At 39.6% G+C, this 19,956-nt stretch overlaps 1 protein-coding gene across 1 annotated transcript in view; it reads left to right on the plus strand.

Annotated features, from left to right (window-relative positions):
• LOC139935756 (teneurin-3-like) overlaps positions 1-18,974 on the plus strand; it is an 84,263-nt gene extending 65,289 nt beyond the window's left edge. The window contains 16 exon segments of the mRNA XM_071930321.1: positions 1-182; positions 1,156-1,275; positions 1,501-1,789; positions 2,238-2,505; positions 2,997-3,137; positions 3,562-3,811; positions 4,443-4,675; positions 5,317-5,471; positions 5,847-6,766; positions 7,304-7,479; positions 8,025-8,228; positions 8,231-8,268; positions 8,938-9,240; positions 9,882-11,487; positions 12,058-12,197; positions 13,128-18,974. Of these exon segments, the coding sequence (XP_071786422.1) occupies positions 1-182; positions 1,156-1,275; positions 1,501-1,789; positions 2,238-2,505; positions 2,997-3,137; positions 3,562-3,811; positions 4,443-4,675; positions 5,317-5,471; positions 5,847-6,766; positions 7,304-7,479; positions 8,025-8,228; positions 8,231-8,268; positions 8,938-9,240; positions 9,882-11,487; positions 12,058-12,197; positions 13,128-13,889 (5,787 nt within the window). The 3' untranslated portion in view covers positions 13,890-18,974.
• The last annotated feature ends 982 nt before the right edge of the window (positions 18,975-19,956 follow it).

A 19,956-nucleotide genomic window follows, 5' to 3' on the forward strand; every position in this document is an offset into this window, starting at 1 on the left:
TGTCAGAGTGACTTCTGTGCAACCAGCACACTCTGTACAGTGTCTCCCGATCCTAGCACTATCCTCAGTCGCGACTTGACGTCCCTCATCACCCCGCCGCTATCCTTCTATGATCGGTACAGGTTTCTGGTAGAGGGAGACAGCGTACAAACAGGAGCTATGCTGGACAATGTGGATCCGAGGTTAGTGGCTGATGAAGCTTTAAAAAGAATCCTGCAATTATATGAAAGATATGCAGGGATGAGAAGTTTCAGACTTTATCTGAACTCATACTTGGTTTTGTCTGCCTGGTGACAAAAATTCTGCTTTTATTTTCTCAAGATACTGAATGAAATCCTGCTCTTTGATCAACTTCTTTCCTAGTGTTGAGGAAACTGTGGTAGATCCTTGGAATATATAACTCAAGGGGTTAGCAAAAGATTTTCAATATACCTCCTAACTTAAAGACAGTGGACACTATTGGTAATTGTCAAAGACTAGTCTTCACAGTAGGTCTTTCGCGACATATGCATAAAATAACAAACCTGTGAAAATTTGAGCTCAATCGGCTCGTCCAATTTGCGAGATAATAATGAAAAGAAAAAACAGCCCTTGTCACACGAAGTTGTGTGCTTTCTGATGCTTGATTTTCAAGACCTCAAATCCTAAACTTAAGGTCTCGAAATCAAATTCGTGGAAAATTACTTCTTTCTCAAAAACTACGTCACTTCAGAGGGAGCTGTCAACTCACAATGTTTTATACCATCCATCTCTCCCCATTACTCGTAATCAAGAAAGGTTTTATGATGATAAATATTTTGAGTAATTACCAATAGTGTCCACTGCCTTTAATCTAATTCAGACTTTTATGTCAGCAATTACTCTCATCCCTGGTTATGAAACATAAAGTTTTTGTTTTTCTGGACTTGTATCAAATGCAGTTTGCTAAACAATAAAGCTGTAAGAGTTACGAGTGTGAAAATACTGAATACCTTTGTAATCATACATGAATCCCTTGTACTTTTAATCAAAATATCCAACCAATATGTGAGATTGCAAAGCGATTGTTTTTCTATCATGCAACAACTTTTTATTTGTTTTTGTTGTTGTTGTTTTTTTTGTTTTAATTGAATGGTGGATGGTAATTTTGCTTGTTTCTTTTTCTGTGTTTTCTAGCCACGTTGCTGTTATTCATGGCAGACTAGTGGGTGAGAATGGTGGACCCATAGCCGGTGCCCAAGTCCACGTAGAGGACCAGACAACATTAGGCTACACCTATACCAGACAAGACGGAATGTAAGTTACAGTTCATTTTCTATACATTTTATTGCAACCCCCGCCCCCCCCCCCCCCCCGTAACATTTCTCATTTTTTATGGTAACCCATACTAAAAGCACATCAAGAATTGAAGATCTACTGACACACCGAAACACAAACTAGTTCTATCTAGGAAAGTTTATAAAAGTGCCCTGCAAGCTTTATCGTCCACATTTTATGTTCTTCAATTGTTTCAACCACCAGGTTTGACCTCATGGTCCGAGGCGGAGGGTCAATCCGTCTAGTCCTTGACCGCCAGCCCTACCACCAAGCCGTCAAATCCATCTACGTCCCCGTACAGCAGTTCATCCATGTTGATGACATCACGCTGTCGACGACCACCAATGTCGGTGCCGATGCGAACATCTTTCTCGGGCGGGACGGAGAGGTGTGCGCTGGGGAGGATTTCCCGCTGCCGGTCTTCAAGAAAGTCATGACTGTCGGAAGCGATGAGGGGATGTGTCGTGAGGAAGGATTCTCAGTAGATCAGAGGGTAGGTTCTAGTTAAAGGACTTGGGTACTTTTTGTAATACAAACGAAATGTCCACAGATTTACATCAAACTCACACAGTTTGAAGATAATTGTGGTAGAAAGCTTCCCCTAAAATATTACTTGCTGAGGTGCTGTATTTTTTGAGACAATAATTTTCGTCTCGGGAGACAAAAGTTATTTCAGCTTGTAAAACGTAAATTTGTCAAAATGTCAGTTATGCATCTTGTGCAGATTGTCTCTTAGTTTGGATTGGAATGTTTAAAAAAATGTTTAATGGCTTAGGTTGAAGACATAAGTTTCGTTTCAACATAGGTGCACAACTTTTCTAAGTGTTTATTACATCTTGCAACCCACCTGACTTGAGGAACGCCTCTCCTTGGAAACATCTCTTTTGAGTTGAGCAAAATTGCAAAAAATCATCCAAGAATACCTCTATTTTGTCTTGCAGGCAATTCATGAACAAGTCCCCATCTCCGGCACCACACTGACCCTTGACTACTTCAGCCACCACGGCCCGGGCCAGACCTCTAGACTCACAGTCAAGCTTACCCCACCCACCCTGCCGATGGGTCTTGAGATGGTACACGTCAGCATCAGCCTAGAGGGTAGAGTCTTCAAGGAGACTCTGCTACCAGAGGAAGGGATGGAGTACACTCTGAGTTGGGACGGCAGGAATGTTTATGGACAGATGGTGTATGGAAGGGCTGTTGCAATGGGTAAGGGATTTATTCTGCGTCTTGAACAAAAACGAGTTCACAGTTGTAGTTATTGAATCCAAACTTTGACATACGAAATGGTTTACATTTTAAAGTTTTTAAAACACAATGTCCACAAATTTACTTTAAACTTACACAGTTTGAAGATAATGATGGTAAAAAGCTTACCTTATAATTTTACTTGCTGAGGAGCTGTATAGTTTTTTGAGAAATGAGTAAAACAATGTCACAATGTCTCATGGGAGACGAAAATTGTTTACGCAACTCTCCTGGTTTGCTATGTGATTTTCACTTTTTTTTCCCCCTCAAAAACTTGATGACTAATGAAGCTAAAACCAAAGGTAAATTATATATCATACATCTTTAATCACAGTGAGTAGGGGTTCATGTTATGGTAAAATACTGGATCTACAAAAGGTATCAAAACCTTAGATAATACTAATTTGTAAAACACGGATGAACAATCTTCTTTTTCTTTCCATCTCCCCCAGTATCTGTTGGTTATGAGTATCAAGGTTGTCATCATATCATCTGGAGGAAGCAGAGGATGCCAATAGATGTTGCAGATTGGGGCTCCATGGACCTAGGGGGATGGCAGCTGCCTGTACATCACAATTATAACCCTGAAAAAGGTAAGATTATCATGTTCTTAATTTCCATTGGATACCTTCTTGAAGTGTTCACAAGCCTTCACCTTTTTTCATTTAGAATATTGCACTTAGTACCAACTTTTATTTCAAATCAATTTTTTTTTTTTTAAATATCTCAACTCAAACATTTTCAAATCACTTTAAAACGTATTTTTACAGGGAAATACTGTATGTTTAAAGTGCCTTGAGCATCACTGGGTGACGGATTTTCGCATTATATAAGAAGCCACTATTTTTATTACTTGTAACTCTTCTTAAAAAATCTGATAATCAAAGATGTAAAGTTTTAAGCTGGTACTCTCTTCATTTTTGCTAACATGCTTGATATTTTCTTGAAGTTCTTGCATTTAAACTAGATGAAACTGTTTTTAATTTTAAGTTCAAATTTGCTTCAATTATCACTCAGGTATTCTGAGTCTTGGCAACGGTCAGCGAGTATACTACCATGCCCAGCCTGCATTTATCCGCTCCATCATGGGTAATGGACGACAGCGTAGCGAGGACTGCTCATCATGCACTGGCCGGGCCAAGAATAATCGCATGCTGGCCCCCATGGCCTTGGCAACCAGCCCCCAGGGAGACGTTTACGTCGGTGATTACAACTTCATCAGGAGAATTGATCAGTACGGCAATGCGACAAATATACTTCAGTTGAGGTGAGCATTGGCAGAATGACTCCGGATACTGTTTGTTTGTTGGTTTATTTGATTGTTTGTTGAGACTGTTTTCCCGCCAAGGGAACATGGCAAACTCCCACAAGGGGATATAAACACAAAGCTGGCAACAACCAATCTCTCTTATACAGAAAGTTGTTGAAAGTCTATGATTACTGTCTACACAAGTTAAGAACTTGTGATTCAGTAAACTAAACAACAGTACTTATATTCTAGTCGTTGTGAAATCAGGAGTTAGTTTGGTAGGTTACAAACCAACAACCTTGTGGTTGCAAGTCCTGCATTCTAACCACTGGACCACGCTGAGCATTTTACCATTTTACTTTTACAATTTACTTTTGAAATTTGGCTTTGGCATCGGTCACTAGTAGATTGTGGCAGGCTAATCATCCACACTCCCAGCTGAGAATCTGAAATGAAGAATGCAGCTACAGTGTGATTGAGCCACTGAAATATAAAGGTGACTTTTGGCAGCCTGCCACATCGACCCATTTATGGTTACGAAGCACAGCCACAGATCAAAAGTGTAAGGTTTTTAAGTAATATGTTCAATGCTGATTGTGGGGGGAAAAGTTACCCTTTTTTCAAAAAATGTATTTGTTTCTTTTTTCAGTTACAATCCTTCATACAAGTTCTACCTCGCAGTCAGCCCTTTGACAGGCGCCCTCTATCTCTCCGATGGACAGACTCGTCAGATTTATAAGGTCAGGAATCTGGAGAACATTCCAAACATCTCCAGTAACCTAGCCCTGATCGCTGGTACCGGGTCTCCCTGTCTGCCAGCTGATCCAGATGGATGTGGCGATAACAGACCGGCCACCGAGGCAAAGCTATTGGACCCTAAAGGTGCGTAACCCATCTTCTGTGAACTGACTGCCTGTCAACATCATGACGTCTTGACTCAAATCTTTTTCTAATTCCCTAACTACAGTCGATTCTCATTTTAACAAGGTCACTTGGACTGGCCAAATTTCCCCTTAATAACAGGAATGTTTCTAGTAAGAGCACAGCAAAACAAAGAAACAAGATAGAAATGAGATTCGGAACTTCAGAATATACTCTTTACTAAAGCAGAACCTCTCCTTAACTGTGCTCTTTATAACGAGAGCTGACTGTATTTAAAGTTTATGCAGTTTGCTGATCAATGCTCAAAAGAAATTATGCAGTTTTAGTTTTGATGTATAATGCATTGGCAACTTTCCATCAACTTTCAAATTTTTGGGGGGCTTATGCACCCCATGCAGTTTTGACCCCTCATAAATGAAACATAGGTATCAAATTGTTCCTTTTTTTCAAAATCAGAAACTAAACCATGTTAAAATGTTTGGTTATGAAATAGTTTGTAAAAATTACTTGTTTCTTTAATAAAACGTGTATTGACATGGTTTCCTTCTTAAATTTCAGAATACTTCTGAAAAAGTAAAAATCAAAGCCAGCGCAGTGCATGACCATTAGTAAATGTATTTTCTTTGATATTTTCTTTGTAGGCATTGCTGTGGGCAGAGATGGCACAATCTACTTCGTTGATGGGACTGTGGTTAGAAAGATCCAAGAGGGCATCATCAGCACTTTGATTGGGTCACACTCCGTGGTTGGTCCTACCAGACTTCCTAAATGTACCAGCTCCATGTCCTTTGATCAGGTAAAAAACAGAACCTCAAGATTCTCCTTCATTTTGGCATTTAACGTCATCTAAATCACAGTGTTCAACATTCAGTATATGTAGAAAGTTCAGGTTTTTAAATAAAAAAAATAATAAAACCAGAATAAATGGTACCCGACGTGTTCCCAAACTAAGTGTCCCCAAACTTATTGTTCGTCTTGCCTCAAAACTGTACCAAAACAGAGTGGAATGAACATTTGTTTCTGACATGTTGTGGCTGAGCAGTCAGGCATGCTGGACTTGTCCTCTGGTGTTTCTGATCGACAGGGAGTGGGTTCAAGTCCCGGTCTTGACATTTGCGTTCTTAAGCAAGACTTGTTGGTAATGCTTCATTATTGTTTGTTACTTTCACAGGTTAAGTTACAGTGGCCTACGGATATCGCAGTCAACCCCCTTGACGATTCCGTCTATGTGATTGACGAAAGTGTCATCCTGCGTATCAGTACAGACGGTCTGGCCACAGTCATCGCAGGTGTGCCCCACAACTGCCCCTTCAACGGCTCCCCGCAGTTGGGTCCTTCCAACGAGGATCACATCATTAGTGGGATCCAGTCGGGACCAAAGCTTGCCACTCAGGAAGAACTCATGGACCCACGCGCCATTACCTTCTCCAGCACCGGGGATCTCTTCGTCGCCGAGACAGACTATCTTCAATTCCACCGCGTCCGTCGCATCACCACCGATGGCATCATCTCTTGGTACGCTGGTCGGGACTCCGAATGTGATTGTCGGGACTCTGAATGCGTCTGCTTCAACCAGGATCAGCTCTTTGCCGTTGACGCGAACCTCAACATCCCGATTGCACTGGCTGTCAACTCCAACGATGACCTCCTCATTGCTGATCAGGGCAATCTTCGCATCCGAAAAGTCACCCTGGATATACCTGAATTGATGGAAGAGAAAGTCTATGAGCTGCCCTCACCAGATCGGCGCGAGATCTACCGCTTCAACCAACGTGGCTTCCACCTGACCTCCCGTGATACCCTGACTGAGCTGGTGTCGCTTAACTTCACCTACGACAGTAACATGAAGCTTAAGTCCATCTCTGACGGACCCGGCACGGAGTTGTCGATAGCTCGTGACCAATCCGGTGCACTGTTGAAACTGGTCCCGTCCAGTGGGGATAGCGTGGAGTTGACACTCAATGAGAATGGTATGTTGACGAGGATTGCCAATGGTGATGGTAGTCAAGTTACCAGACTGGGGTATCATGAGGATGGAGCAGGCCTATTGATGTCCAAGTACAGTGGGAATGTGCTGCAACATGTCTACGAGTGAGTATTCCATACAAATTCTTGCATATTTTCCATCACACATAAGTGGCAACTTTGACTTGATGCACAAGATATTATAGGGTAAATGCTTACAATTATTTACACTTACCCTATTTCTGAGTCTGGCCAGAAATTAAGTCTCATTTGGCGGCGCTGGTCAGTGACTTCAGTCAAATATTGGCTCTCACAAATACTTTTACTAAACTACTATTTATATTTAACTAAGAGATCTTACTTTATATCCTAATGGTGTCCTCCAGCTGAGTGGAATTCACTACAATATAATCTTGATCTAGCCCTATTTTGGTGGTCTCCATATAACCTATGAATGCCTTATTACAGCTAGAAATGGCACTCAAGTTTTCAACCTGTGGCAGGAGTGGCAGGAGAGGGATTATATTAAGATGATGTGACTTTTTATTTCAAATTCTTAAGTAATAAACGGCAAGGGAAACTGAATGGGTCAATTTTAATAAATTTAGGTTGAACATATAAAACAAACTAATCTGCGTTTTTTTTTAAATTATTTTATTATAGTTATAATGACCAGGGACTTTTGGAAAAAGTGACATGGCCCACAGGTCAGGTCACCAAACTGAGATCTCGCACCAACGATTCCCACTCCATCGTCGAAATGACTGAGCCAGGAAGTGCTAACTTCATCAGCTCTACGTTGCAACATGCTTGGCTTACTGAGCAGACACTTCTACAAGGTGAGTAACTTGTCACGACAACAAAAAACCATCAATTTGTAAAAAGGAGAATAACTTTAAGGATTTGGGTGCTTTTTGTTGGACAAAACACAATGAAGATATTAGAAGGCTCTTCCTTAAATGTTACTTGCTGAAGTGCCATAGTGTTTGAGAAATGAGTAAAACAATGTCACGAAAATACATTTCACTTGCTGAAATTATTTTTGTATCCTAGAACGAAAATTATTTTCTTGACTTGTTTTACTCTTTTGTCAAAAACTACAGCACCTCAGCAAGTAAAATGTTAAGGTAGCCTTCAACTATCACCATCTTCAAACTGTGTGAGTTTAATGTAAATCTGTGGACATTGTGTTTTGTGTCCTACAACAAGTACCAAGACCCTTTAAGGGGTGAAACGTCGAGGGAAGAACAGGAGGGTGAAACAGTAAGGCAACTTTGATCTGAAATGTTTCTAGGAAGAATTCTTTTCATACCGGTAACATAAAAAGTGCAAGTGAAAAAAATATTCAATATCTGTTTTTTTCCTTCTTCTAAATTTAAAACAGCTGACCTGATGGCGACGATCATCCAGTCCCGTCACGACGGCCAGTTCTCCCTGAGCTACCCTAACGGTGTCAGCGTCCTGCTGGAGAGAGACTCTCATCCTGTGTACGAAGACGACCCGTATGCTGTCATGACAAAACGTAAGATCATCCTACCAGAGGACCTGGTCAACCGGCTGGATTGGCGATTCTATGGCCGCCGGGGAGGTTGGATAGGAAGAAGATACTGATCATTGGCAGGATTAGAGTAGATAATAACTAAAAAAATAGAAATAGTCAGAATATGAGCTTATAGTGTGTCTGTTTTGTTTTTTTCTCTTTATCCTCGTTTTGATATATATATAGATAAAAGACTCTGCTAGGGTGGAAATATGTCAGGCCGTCACTCTTTTTGGCTTTATTGTTCCTTTTGGTTGGGAAGCAGTTTGCAACAGCTTGTTTTATTTTCTATCATAAAAAATAAAAATAAAAAAAAATAGTAATGAAACGAAAAATCACTTTAGATTATTATGTGATATAAACAACTCTTCAACTTAGTGCTAAGGTTACTATTTGCAATTCCATACTCGTAAAAGCCAAAAGGTCGTTAAATGCGCTTACAAGTTTGAAAAATATATAATAAAAAAAAACAGGTGAATGTTTTTCTGAAAAATTTGATGTTTCTTTTTGCCAAACTGCATTTGGCAGGAGCTTTAACATAATATAAAAAACAATTTTGTGATATCCAAACAAACTGCACTTACGAAGATGGGATACTGACAACTCATCTATCCCTTTGTGAATTTGAGCCCAGCTCCTTTTTGCACAATTCCAAACACAACTATTGACTTTGCATGGTGGGCAAATGACTGACTTTTGAAACTGTTACAAATGAAGTATTTTGTCACTAATGGGATACAATGAATGCTTTCCTCAGATCAACGGGGAGCAGGTCTTCACTCTGGAGTACAATCGCTACACCAAGAAAGAGACCCTACTGAACGCAGACGGCATCCCGATACTCATCATCACCCACAATGAAGCAGGACTTCCCATCGAGTGGCGCCCAAATTACCCCATGGAGGTGACCAATGCGACCTATGACCCGTACGGCAGGATGACCCGCTGGCAGAGGGGGTTGATGTTTGAAGCGTTCTTCTACGATGTGGAGGGACGATTGATTAGTCGTCTCCATACAAACAACAGCCTGTGGAGTTTTGGATACGGCCGAGCTGCACAGGTAAAGATTCTTCACTTAAGATCACATATAAAAAAGGCACAGGTTCTGGCAATGGCTAATTATTTCTCACGTTGGCGTAGGGAGCACACTGTTCACATTGTTGAGATTGTGCTCACCTGTGGTTCTTTTCAGAACCACTGCTTCTTTCAAGAAGAGACTTTAGAAGTGACTTTTCGTGTAAACTAATGTAAACTAATTGTTTCCAGTAAACTAATTTGGTTCTTTAAAATACTTTGGGTTGTAATTCTACATAAACAGCATCTCTGTCCCTGGAAAACAAGGCTTTGCAGTGAAGTTTTCAATGATTTAAGTCTAAGAGAGAGAGAGAGTGCTTTAGTGAAATCGTTTGTTAAGATTTTTAAGAAGAGAAAAGTGAGGAAGTTCTCATTAAAAAAATCAGCAACAGCAAAAAAGTGGTGGGCTTGTGCTTGGTGTTGGGAGGAAATGCAGTTTTAAACAACATGAAACAGCATTGAAACGCGGATAACCCCCAAAAAATATTTTAAAAACACCTTGAGGCAAACCCCCAAGTTAACGCCTGTTGAATTTTGCATTCCTCTTATGTGTTTTAAAACAGATGGATTGTAATTTTGTTTTGTGATTGAATTTTGTTTAAATACACTGTTCTTTTCTTATCTCAGCCATCTGAAGTCACTCTACCAGAAGAGCAGCACTACACTATGCAATACGACAACTCTGGCAACCTCCAGATGGTTACCATGCCGTCCGGAATAAGACATAATGTTAAAACTATCGTCTCACCGGGCTACACCCGAAACATTTACTCCAGTGATGACAATACACCCTGGGTGATGCAAGACCACAGCCAATCAGGTAACCTGCTGAGTACATTCTTCCCCGGTACCGGGCGGCGCGTGACGTACCTCTACGACAACAAGGACCGCATGGCCGATGTCATCTTTGGAGAGACATCTGTTGAGTACAGTTACCATGGTAACTCCGACCAGGTCAAGACCATTGAGCTGCAGCAGGGGAAGTTCCGCAACTCGATGCGCTTCAATCACAATGGACCCCTGGTGGAACAGATGCTGGTGCGCACTACAGGGTTTGAAGGATTAATGCACGCCCGGTTTGATTACGTCTACGATGCTACCTTACGAGCAGCTTCCATCGCGGCGGAGTTCAACACCACAGTTCTGCATCTTAAGGAGTTGATATACGATGGTGAGACGGGACGCGTCAAACAGATGGGGTTCTTCTCTGTGACTTACCCTGATGCTGTGACGCACACCATCGCCGACTCTTACCTGCAGTTGAGGAAACAGTATGGTACATACGCACTGCTGCAGGATGTTAGTTACCAGCTTGGCGGAGTGGGTACCATCGTCAGTATGTCGCTCCTTTATCATGCGACGGGGCGTATCGCCCGGTGTATACTCACTGACACTGAGGATACTCATCAGACGGATTACAAATTTGATTCCAACGGTCAACTCAAAGAAGTCTGGGTGGACCAACGTTTGATGTGGAGTTACACGTATGATGAGAACGGCAACATCGCCTCCATCAGTTACCAGGGTTCCATCAAGATGCTACACTACGATGACCAGGATCGTATCATCGGGGTGGGGACTGTGGACTACCAGCTTGACATGGACGGCGTCCTATCCCAGAGGGGAGAGGAGATCTTTGAGTATAACTCAAACTGTCTGCTTATGCATGCTTACAAACCTCGCATGTACGATGTCCGCTACAAATACGACGGTATCGGTCGCCGCATCTGGAGGAAAGACCACACCGGCCGGCAGGTACAGTTCTTCTATGGTGACATCACAAACCCCACGCGTGTAACACACATCTATGACCATTCAGCGCGCGAGATGACCACGTTGGAGTACGACCTCCAGGGTTTCCTGTTTGCGCTTCGCCAGGGTCAGACACAGCTGTACGTCACGTCCAATCACGTCGGCTCACCCCTCTCCATCTTCAACGAAAATGGTGAGATCTTGAAGGAGATCAAACTGGATCCTCTTGGACTAGTCCTAAGCGATTCCAACCCCGACTTCCTCTTACACATCGGGTTCCAGGGCGGCATCTACGACCCCATGACCAGGCTGGTACATTTTGATCGAAGAGATTATGATCCTTTGAGCGGCCGCTGGACCTCTCCGGATCTGAAGTTCTTCAAGGATATCACACAGACGTCGCGGACAAAAGCCTTCAATATGTACACGTTCAGCGGGAATATCTTTGTTGGGAAGGACACAGAGAGCCATTACCTGTCAGGTAAGAATGAAGTGTTTACTGGTGTTTTCCCAGAACAAAAAGTACCTTTAGCACAAATTGTGCAATTTACAATTATAGACGATAAATCATGCATGATGGAGATAGGCTGTTGCCAGCTTGTTAGTTTACCGAATTCCCTTGACGGGAAGACTATCTAAATAAACAAACAAATACAGACAAAACAACAGACATTGTTGCTTACTAGAATAAGGTTACCAGCTGAAACATCTCACCACATAATACCAATGTTTTAACCAAGTAATTTTTTCTTAAGTCAAGTCAAGTCACAAGTCATCTTTGCTCAAGTCAAGTCACAAGTCATATAATGTCCCAAAATAAGTCCACTCATTAAGTTGTGACAAGCTTAAGTAAAATCAAATATTTTCTTCGTCGACTGTCTTTGTTTTGCCAGCACTTGTTTGAGCACCTCTTTGAAATTAAGCTCAGAGCTTTAGCCTGGCTCGCTAGGCTAGACTGCTCGGTAAGGACACTGTTTTGGGTTGAAAATGTGTAAAGTATGTAAAAGGGTTAAACAATATTAATAGTTTGTCTTGTTTCTTGCGTCCTCAGATCTTTGGAGTTGGTTCCCAGTGCTTGGATATGACATCAACAATATGATCCCACAGTTGAATCGAAACGGACAGATAGAGAAGGTTGATTCCTACCGATCGCCATGGAAGGATAGCGCCATAGCAACCTCGTGGGCAAAGGTCTGTTTTAGTTTTTCTTTTCTCCTTTTTTTCCTTTTATAGTGTAAAATCATTGTTATTTAATAGTTGGTGTTATTTTCCTTTTATATTCTATAAAATAATATTTGCCAACGCATGACGATTTTTGAGACCTTGAAGTGACGAACGGGGAAGGCACGGTCTCTGTTGCCCTGGTCTTGGCCTTATTGGTGTTGTTTCAAAAGATTCTATGAATGCTAAAATGAAATAATGGTCTTGCCTTTTTAAAGATGAAATTCAAAGTCTGATTTGTCTAATACTATCACCTGTTTCTCCTGTAATTTTTATTCACACTTATTATAATTTTTTTCTACCCTTGCCCTTACACCTTCCCTTTAAGTACTCAGTACTTTCAGTACTTTCGTGAGTTCGAATCTTTTGTCAGATGTTTCCCTTACTTTTTTGTTTTCCCTTTTTAAGTTTATTCCTACTTTCTTTCCTTTTAAAAATTGATGATCCAATTTGATTAATTTTGAACTTCCCCATGTTCTTTTAAGATTTATCAAATATTTAACTACAAGGGAACTTAGCTCTGTAAAGTTTTAATTTTCCTAATTCTTCAAATCGACTTTTTCAAAAATAAATTACCTTACACAGTTTACATTTTTGGCTGCTATGTAGCAACTTAGAATGAGCTAATGAGTGATTGATTGAACACTAATTATTTGAATTTAGGTATTGTATTGCAAACCTGTTTGTCAGTGTACAGTGTTTTGCTCTGCTGGGAAAAGTCCATGATAATGTTGTACTAGGTTAGTTTTTATCTAAGTATTGTCTAATGCCTTTTTGTGTGATTTGCTGTAAATATTGTTCACAGGTTTTATTATTACTCTTACAAACACAGACTTTCTCTCCCATCTTACTCAAGTCTCCTCTCAAACTAACTAAGAATTTATCTTTTTAACTCCACAGCCGTCTACTGCATTGGACTGTCAGGCTGGTCTCCACATGGACTTAATGTACACCAACTTCAAAGCTCTCCCAGTAGACCATCTTGCCACCGACTCCAGATCCACCTCCATCCCCCCGGTGGAGTTCACAAGTAGCCCCGCCCTCATCGGAGGAAGCGTCTTGCTCACCTTGGAGCAAGACAAAATCGCAGTTGAGGCCTTTGGACCCATCGGAGATAACACACAGAAACTTATTGCCGTTGTTAGCGGAGCAGAAATCTTGCAGAGATTGCGCCACACTGAGAGCGGTCGAGATGTCAGATATTTCATGAAACCAAACGATGCGGAGGAGGACCTCGATACCTTGGATCTCATCCCGGAGGTTGCGAGTCTAAACATGTTCTTGGAGGATGGCACGATGGTGATTGCAGCGAGGTCTTCACCTCAAGCTAACATCACTTTCATTACGCTGCTCACAGAACACATCACCTGGAAGATCATGTACGGCGTAACATTAGACGCTGCCAGGACCATGGTGCTATCACAGGCTAAGGAAATAGCCATAGCGCAAGCTTGGCGAAACGAAAGGATGAAAATTGTGAACAGTCGCCGAGGCACGATAAACTGGACCGCCTCGGAGAGGGATAATATTTTTGAAAATGGCTTCCTCACTGGGTACGAAGGTCACTACGCGTTAGACCCAGAGGTCTTTCCCGAGGTAGCGTTTGATGGTAACGCCATAACGCTACTCAGAGTGCCTGAAAGTTTACAGTCACCAGTCTGAAGCAGACGGACTACAACAAATCGAAGAACGAGAAACATTAATGTCTTTCCGATTAAAGAACTGCTGTTTTATGAACAAGCTGAAGCCAAAAAGTCTTCCTGCTCCCAGCAGTTCCCCAACAGCCTAAATAGTGTGTGACAACGTTTAGGATGTTGGGCTGTATTAACGGCCACCGGTATGCTTTTAAGAGTGCTTCCAAGAAGTCAAACTTCTTTTCTTCTACATTTCTTTGCTGACGTTTGCCAAGATTCCTGAAGTCTGAGTGATGATACCAGAAGTACAAGATGAGATATACTTTATATGCAAACTCTTATTTGGAAGGAGCAAAGATGCAAAACCAGAAATGGACTGAGTCTGTGCTCTCAAGAAGAGATCTCAGTTACTTTAAGAACTTGATATTTATTGGAGGATTTTGGTGTCGTCAGTCACTTATTAATGGAGTAACTTGCATAGCGAAGGTTCCAGACAAACTCAATGCAGGCATGCCCAATATTTACTGTCTGCTATCTGTTTGTTGTTGTAGTTTTTGTTTGTCCCAGAAGTTGAATGAAATAATAGATTGGGTTTTGTTTAAGTGGTTGAAACCACTTCCATGCACACAAACAATTTAAACCGGGAACCAATTTTATAAAGCTGTTGATCTAGCTTAACTGAAACAGGTCACTACAATGTAAAGTTTAATTGTTTGTGAGTGGTTCCCTTCTAAATTTGGCGCAGCAGTAAAATTTGCTGTTTCTGCTAAACAGCTTTCTGAAATTGGGCCTGGGTTACGTGACATCCAAGATTGATAGGTTGTGTGCAAGACGATAAATAGGCATTTTGAAGGGAGGAAGATTATATAAGTATCTGGTAATTCTTGGCTGAAAAGAAAATCCCTGTTATGCCTGGATAAGATATGATGTGCCATATTAATAATATAATGAAGTATATTAAATTAAAACAAGTAACAGTTGTATGTAGCATAATTATCAAACTAATGTTAATAAAGGTTAAACAGATCTTTTTGTAATAATTTTTTTACATATGTATATATGTATTATAGAGAGTGGACATTTTCCGGAAGAAATCATGAAGAAGGAGATCGTGATTTTCAAAGTATGTGAATAATATTCAATTAATAATGTGTAATAAGTATAATTCTTCATTAATTAATTAATTATTAATGCAATGACAGGAAGCAAGTTTTGTAACTTATTGCCACCCTCTTTTGTTGAGTATTTTTTTAAGTATTTGCTCCTGCTTGTTAGAAGTGGCAAAAAACTGATGTAAAAAGAGCTTGTACATAAACTCAAGTATGATGTAGTGTAATAATGGTACAGCGTTCTTCTCTGTTTGAAAAGGGACAACAAAAGATTAGGAGATGTGATGTTTTCATATATTATTATCAAATGAAAACTATGTCAAAATTGAAATTAAAGTCTGCAAACAAAGACTGGAAAATGTTTAAAAAAAAAAAATAAAAAAAACTGTTTAAAATAGTTCTTTAATCAGAAGCTGGATCTTCTAATCCCAGTTTACCCAAAAGAGTCAAAGTAGTTTCAACCTTTTTGTTTCATGTATTCAAACAGCATTTGGACTATTTAAAAAAAGTTTTTTAAATAATAATATTGTTTTATGGTATTTAATATATATATAAATTTTGTTTCCCCCATGGTTTATCATTGTGAAAATGATATTCACAAATTGCATGACAATCATTTTTGAAAGAGATTTCAAAAACTGCTTTTTGTTTTTTAGAGTTTACTTTTTAGATAATCGCCAGTATTGTTATTTTGACTGATGTTTTAATTGAGTAAAGTATTATCTATTTAGGCCTAGGATATTTCACATAGCCCAGACAAACTTACACAAAGGGGAAATATTTTTTAAAGTTGTTGAACTTGTGGTGCTAAAGACCTTAGTATTAATCACTTCCTATATAGACCAATTTTGTTCAGACCAATTCACCTGATATCATTTCGGGTTCCCTCGATAAATTCCTTCGTACGCAAGAGTCTTCTTTAAGTTCAACGTTTCACCTTAGTGTACCCTAGATTCTCTGTGACTGTTCCTTTAAAGTTTTACATCTTTAAACTTTATCATCCTCCACTATTTTTCTATTGATGAACACACTCATTGAATCATTATTTCTGTGGTTTATTATTTAAATTACTTCCAATCTTAAGGCAATCAATCAATCTTCTTCTTCTTGGTCCATAGCCTGCTATTACTCTGATACATCTCTACAGTCAACTTGCCCGCCAATTCCTCAAAAAAAAAAACGCTTGAAACAGTTTTCTCTAAATATAAATGCTTGTAATGTTTTGCTATGATGTATGCTGCGTTATATACAATGAAAGGGAGACTGTTTCTTTCATGTAATAAACCACATGGGAATTTGACAGGGTAAATTTGATAAAACTTTGGATAACAAAAAAAGACTAGAGCAGGACTTGAACCTGCAACTTCATGATTAAAGGCCTGGTCCCACTACAGCGATAACTAAAACGATAACGATCACGATGCAAAGAAAACGCATTCTATTTGTCGAATTGCTCCTTGCAGAATACACACACGCTCATTCAACCAATGGAATGCGTTCTCTTTGCGTCGTTATCGTTATCGCTATCGTTATCGCTGCAGTGGAACCGGGCCTAAAAGGGAAGGTACACGTTTGGTAATTGTCAAAGACCAGTCTTCTCACTTGGTATCCCATCATAAGCATAAAATAACAAGCCTGTGCAAATTTGGGCTCAATTGGTCATCAAAGTGGCGAGAAAATGATGAAAGAAAAAACACCCTTGTTGGACGATTCCTCAAAAAAAAGAAAAAGGCTTGAAACAGTTTTCTCTAAATATAAATGCTTGTAATGTTTTGCTATGATGTATGCTGCGTTATATACAATGAAAGGGAGACTGTTTCTTTCACGTAATAAACCACATGGGAATTTGACAGGGTAAATTTGATAAAACTTTAGATAACAAAAAAAGACTAGAGCAGGACTTGAACCTGCAACTTCATGATTAAAGGCCTGGTCCCACTACAGCGATAACTAAAACGATAACGATCACGATGCAAAGAAAACGCATTCTATTTGTCGAGTTGCTCCTTGCAGAATACACACACGCTCATTCAACCAATGGAATGCGTTCTCTTTGCGTCGTTATCGTTATCGCTATCGTTATCGCTGCAGTGGAACCGGGCCTAAAAGGGAAGGTACACGTTTGGTAATTGTCAAAGACCAGTCTTCTCACTTGGTATCCCATCATAAGCATAAAATAACAAGCCTGTGCAAATTTGGGCTCAATTGGTCATCAAAGTGGCGAGAAAATGATGAAAGAAAAAACACCCTTGTTGGACGAATTTGTGTGCTTTCAGATAGGAATAAAAGACTTCTGGCTAGAAGTCTTTTATTATTTTAGTGAGAAATAGCCTCTTTCTCAAAAACTATGTTACTTCAGAGGGAGTCGTTTCTCACAATGTTTTATACTATCAACAGCTCTCCAATGCTCGTTACCCGGTCAGTTTTTAAGTTAAAGTTTGTTTTGAGTAATTACCAAACGTGTACCTTCCCTTTAATGTGACAGGTTGCTTCTTTCCCTGGTAGTATTATATTACATTAGTATTGGGCCAAAAACATGGGGCTATTTACTTACTTTTCATCGGTTCATTAAAATTATTTTCACCCCCGAGGTGGACATTTATAAATCAGGGTGTAAAAACAAAGAGGTCTGACAATTTTTATTTAGGTGGTAAGCATAAGGGTAATAAGTACAAATCTGCTTAGCATGGTTTTCTGCTTGCCATCTTAACGAAATTAGATCCCGTTTGCAGGGTACCAGTTTAGTCTTTGTATTGTACACTATTTAAAAAATTTACATGTACATAAGACCTTCATTGGTATATTGGATTTTGATTGACTTATGCATTAGTGACAAGATGTCATGTGCCAGATGCATGCTTGGTTCCTTTTGACTAAAAAAAAAACTCTGTACTAGTTTCGGCTCTGGCTTGGGCTTTTGTCAGCCATTTTAAACCCTTCAACTGACAGCTTAGGGCTAGGACTTTGCTTAAATTGGTGGCTTTGGTATATGCAGTATTTGCAAGGCACCATGGTTCAAATAATTTTATCGAAACAGATTCTACAAACATTGCACAGCTGGTCTGCTTCGCTTTCTAAAAAATGAATAATTTAAATTTGTATATCCAGGTTGACTGTTTACTTTAACCAGTTGTAGTAGAATACTTCACTTGTATTTTCTTAATTTCCAGCCTTGCATTATTTCTAATTTACGTGTGTTTTATTGTTTTTCTTGATGACTTCATGTATAGTTTTACAGTGTTGTCGATTGTTTGTGTTCTTTGTAAAACAACTCTCTTACTGTAGGCATACTCTTCTAGTGTGCAGTTTACTTATTTTCATTGTTGTAACTTATACTTCTTAGAGTGGCTAATTTTTAATTAGAAATTGCTGTAACTATTTTCTGCTGCTTTATTCGTCATTGACCTTGTGAGGGCATAATGTGAACCGAATTCATAAGATGCAAAACAAGTCAAGCAACTGGTTGTTGTATATTTGGTTCGGGATAACACCATGTGTGTGTCTATATCTTAGACTTCTCAGTTCTGAAAAGTTGTTATTTTTATGTAGTTGGCCATATAAAAAACAACAGTGAAAAAGGGACAACATTGTAATTAAATTTGTGATGCCAGCAAATTCACTGTTAAAAGTGCCCTTATGCGGTCAAAAATATGGTCAATAACTTATCTCATGGTGTACATAATACTATTCATTTGATGCTTATATATTTCTTTCTTTTATGTTGCTAAATGTTTTCAACTCGACCTTAACTATTTTATAGGCAGGCTGTCCTATCTTAAAGTATAACTTTATGAAAAGTATTTTAATATAACTTGGCTGAACTACCTTGAGTGTTATAACTTTAATCTACTCTATAACTGTGCTAATAATATGCTTTTATAGCAGCCATGCTAATAGGGTTAATGCAAAAATGATTAAATATGCATTATTTTTGTACAGTGCTGATTTGGAAATTGGGTGGTTTCAACCCTCTCCAGAATAAATGATTGGTAAAAACTAAACAAGTTGGAATGTTCTTTGATGTTTACTGATCTGGTTTACTGCTTTATTTAATTGAAACACAATCCTCAATGAAATTAACAGTCAAAATACTTGGAACTTGTGAGCTTAATTGCTGATTGTTGAAAATAATAGATTTCTGTAGATATACATTTGTATATGTACACAAATTGGTTGTCACCTGTGCGCTTGTATGCAAAAAGATAATCAGTCGAATCATCACGCTAAATCGGGCCATTGGTGGCGCCCTTTCGTTTGGCTGGATAGCCTTTATCTCTTGGCGCACCTGAATCAGAATGCAGTGTACAAGCAGTATACGTGATCTCTTCGTTCGACGACATCCGTCGAACGGGATACATCCCGTATGCGTGCGCCTTGACTGGAAGGCTAAACACGAAAAGGCGGGGCCTAAGTTCTACCTCGGTCGGTGTGGCGAGCACATTTTGAAAAATGGCGGCGTTAATGTGTGATGGACAAAAGGAAGTTATTCTATTTCTCAAAACACTGAAAGACCGGAACGGAAACTGGGCCAGCTCCAGGCGGTAACTGGACAGAATGTCACGGACTTACTCTACGGTCTGCCAGTTGGAAAGAAGTATCTACAAGCAGTTTTTTTGGGGTGAGCACTTTTCATTTTCTTTTGCACACGTGTGGTCTGGCATGATGTGTTTAACACACGTGCATCTGAGCTGTCCGTATCACGCCACCACTTTTTCATTCGATGTGAACTAGTAGGGCCTACGTAATTTACGGATACCTTTCCTTATTTACCTCAGTGAGATATCCCTTTTTGTAAAAAAAATGAGTGAAAAGAGGTGGCAGAATACGGAAGGTTATCCCGTGCCTCACGTAAACATTCAACGATGATTAATTATTGTTCTTTTTTTTTATCAACAGCTTACATCAGAAATGATTTATTTATTTATTTCCTTTATTTACCCAGGAAGGGTAAGCCGAATCAGTAAACAAATAATTGGTTCCCATTTA

This window comes from Asterias amurensis, chromosome 4 (assembly GCF_032118995.1).
Source record: "Asterias amurensis chromosome 4, ASM3211899v1".
NCBI lineage: Eukaryota > Metazoa > Echinodermata > Asteroidea > Forcipulatida > Asteriidae > Asterias > Asterias amurensis.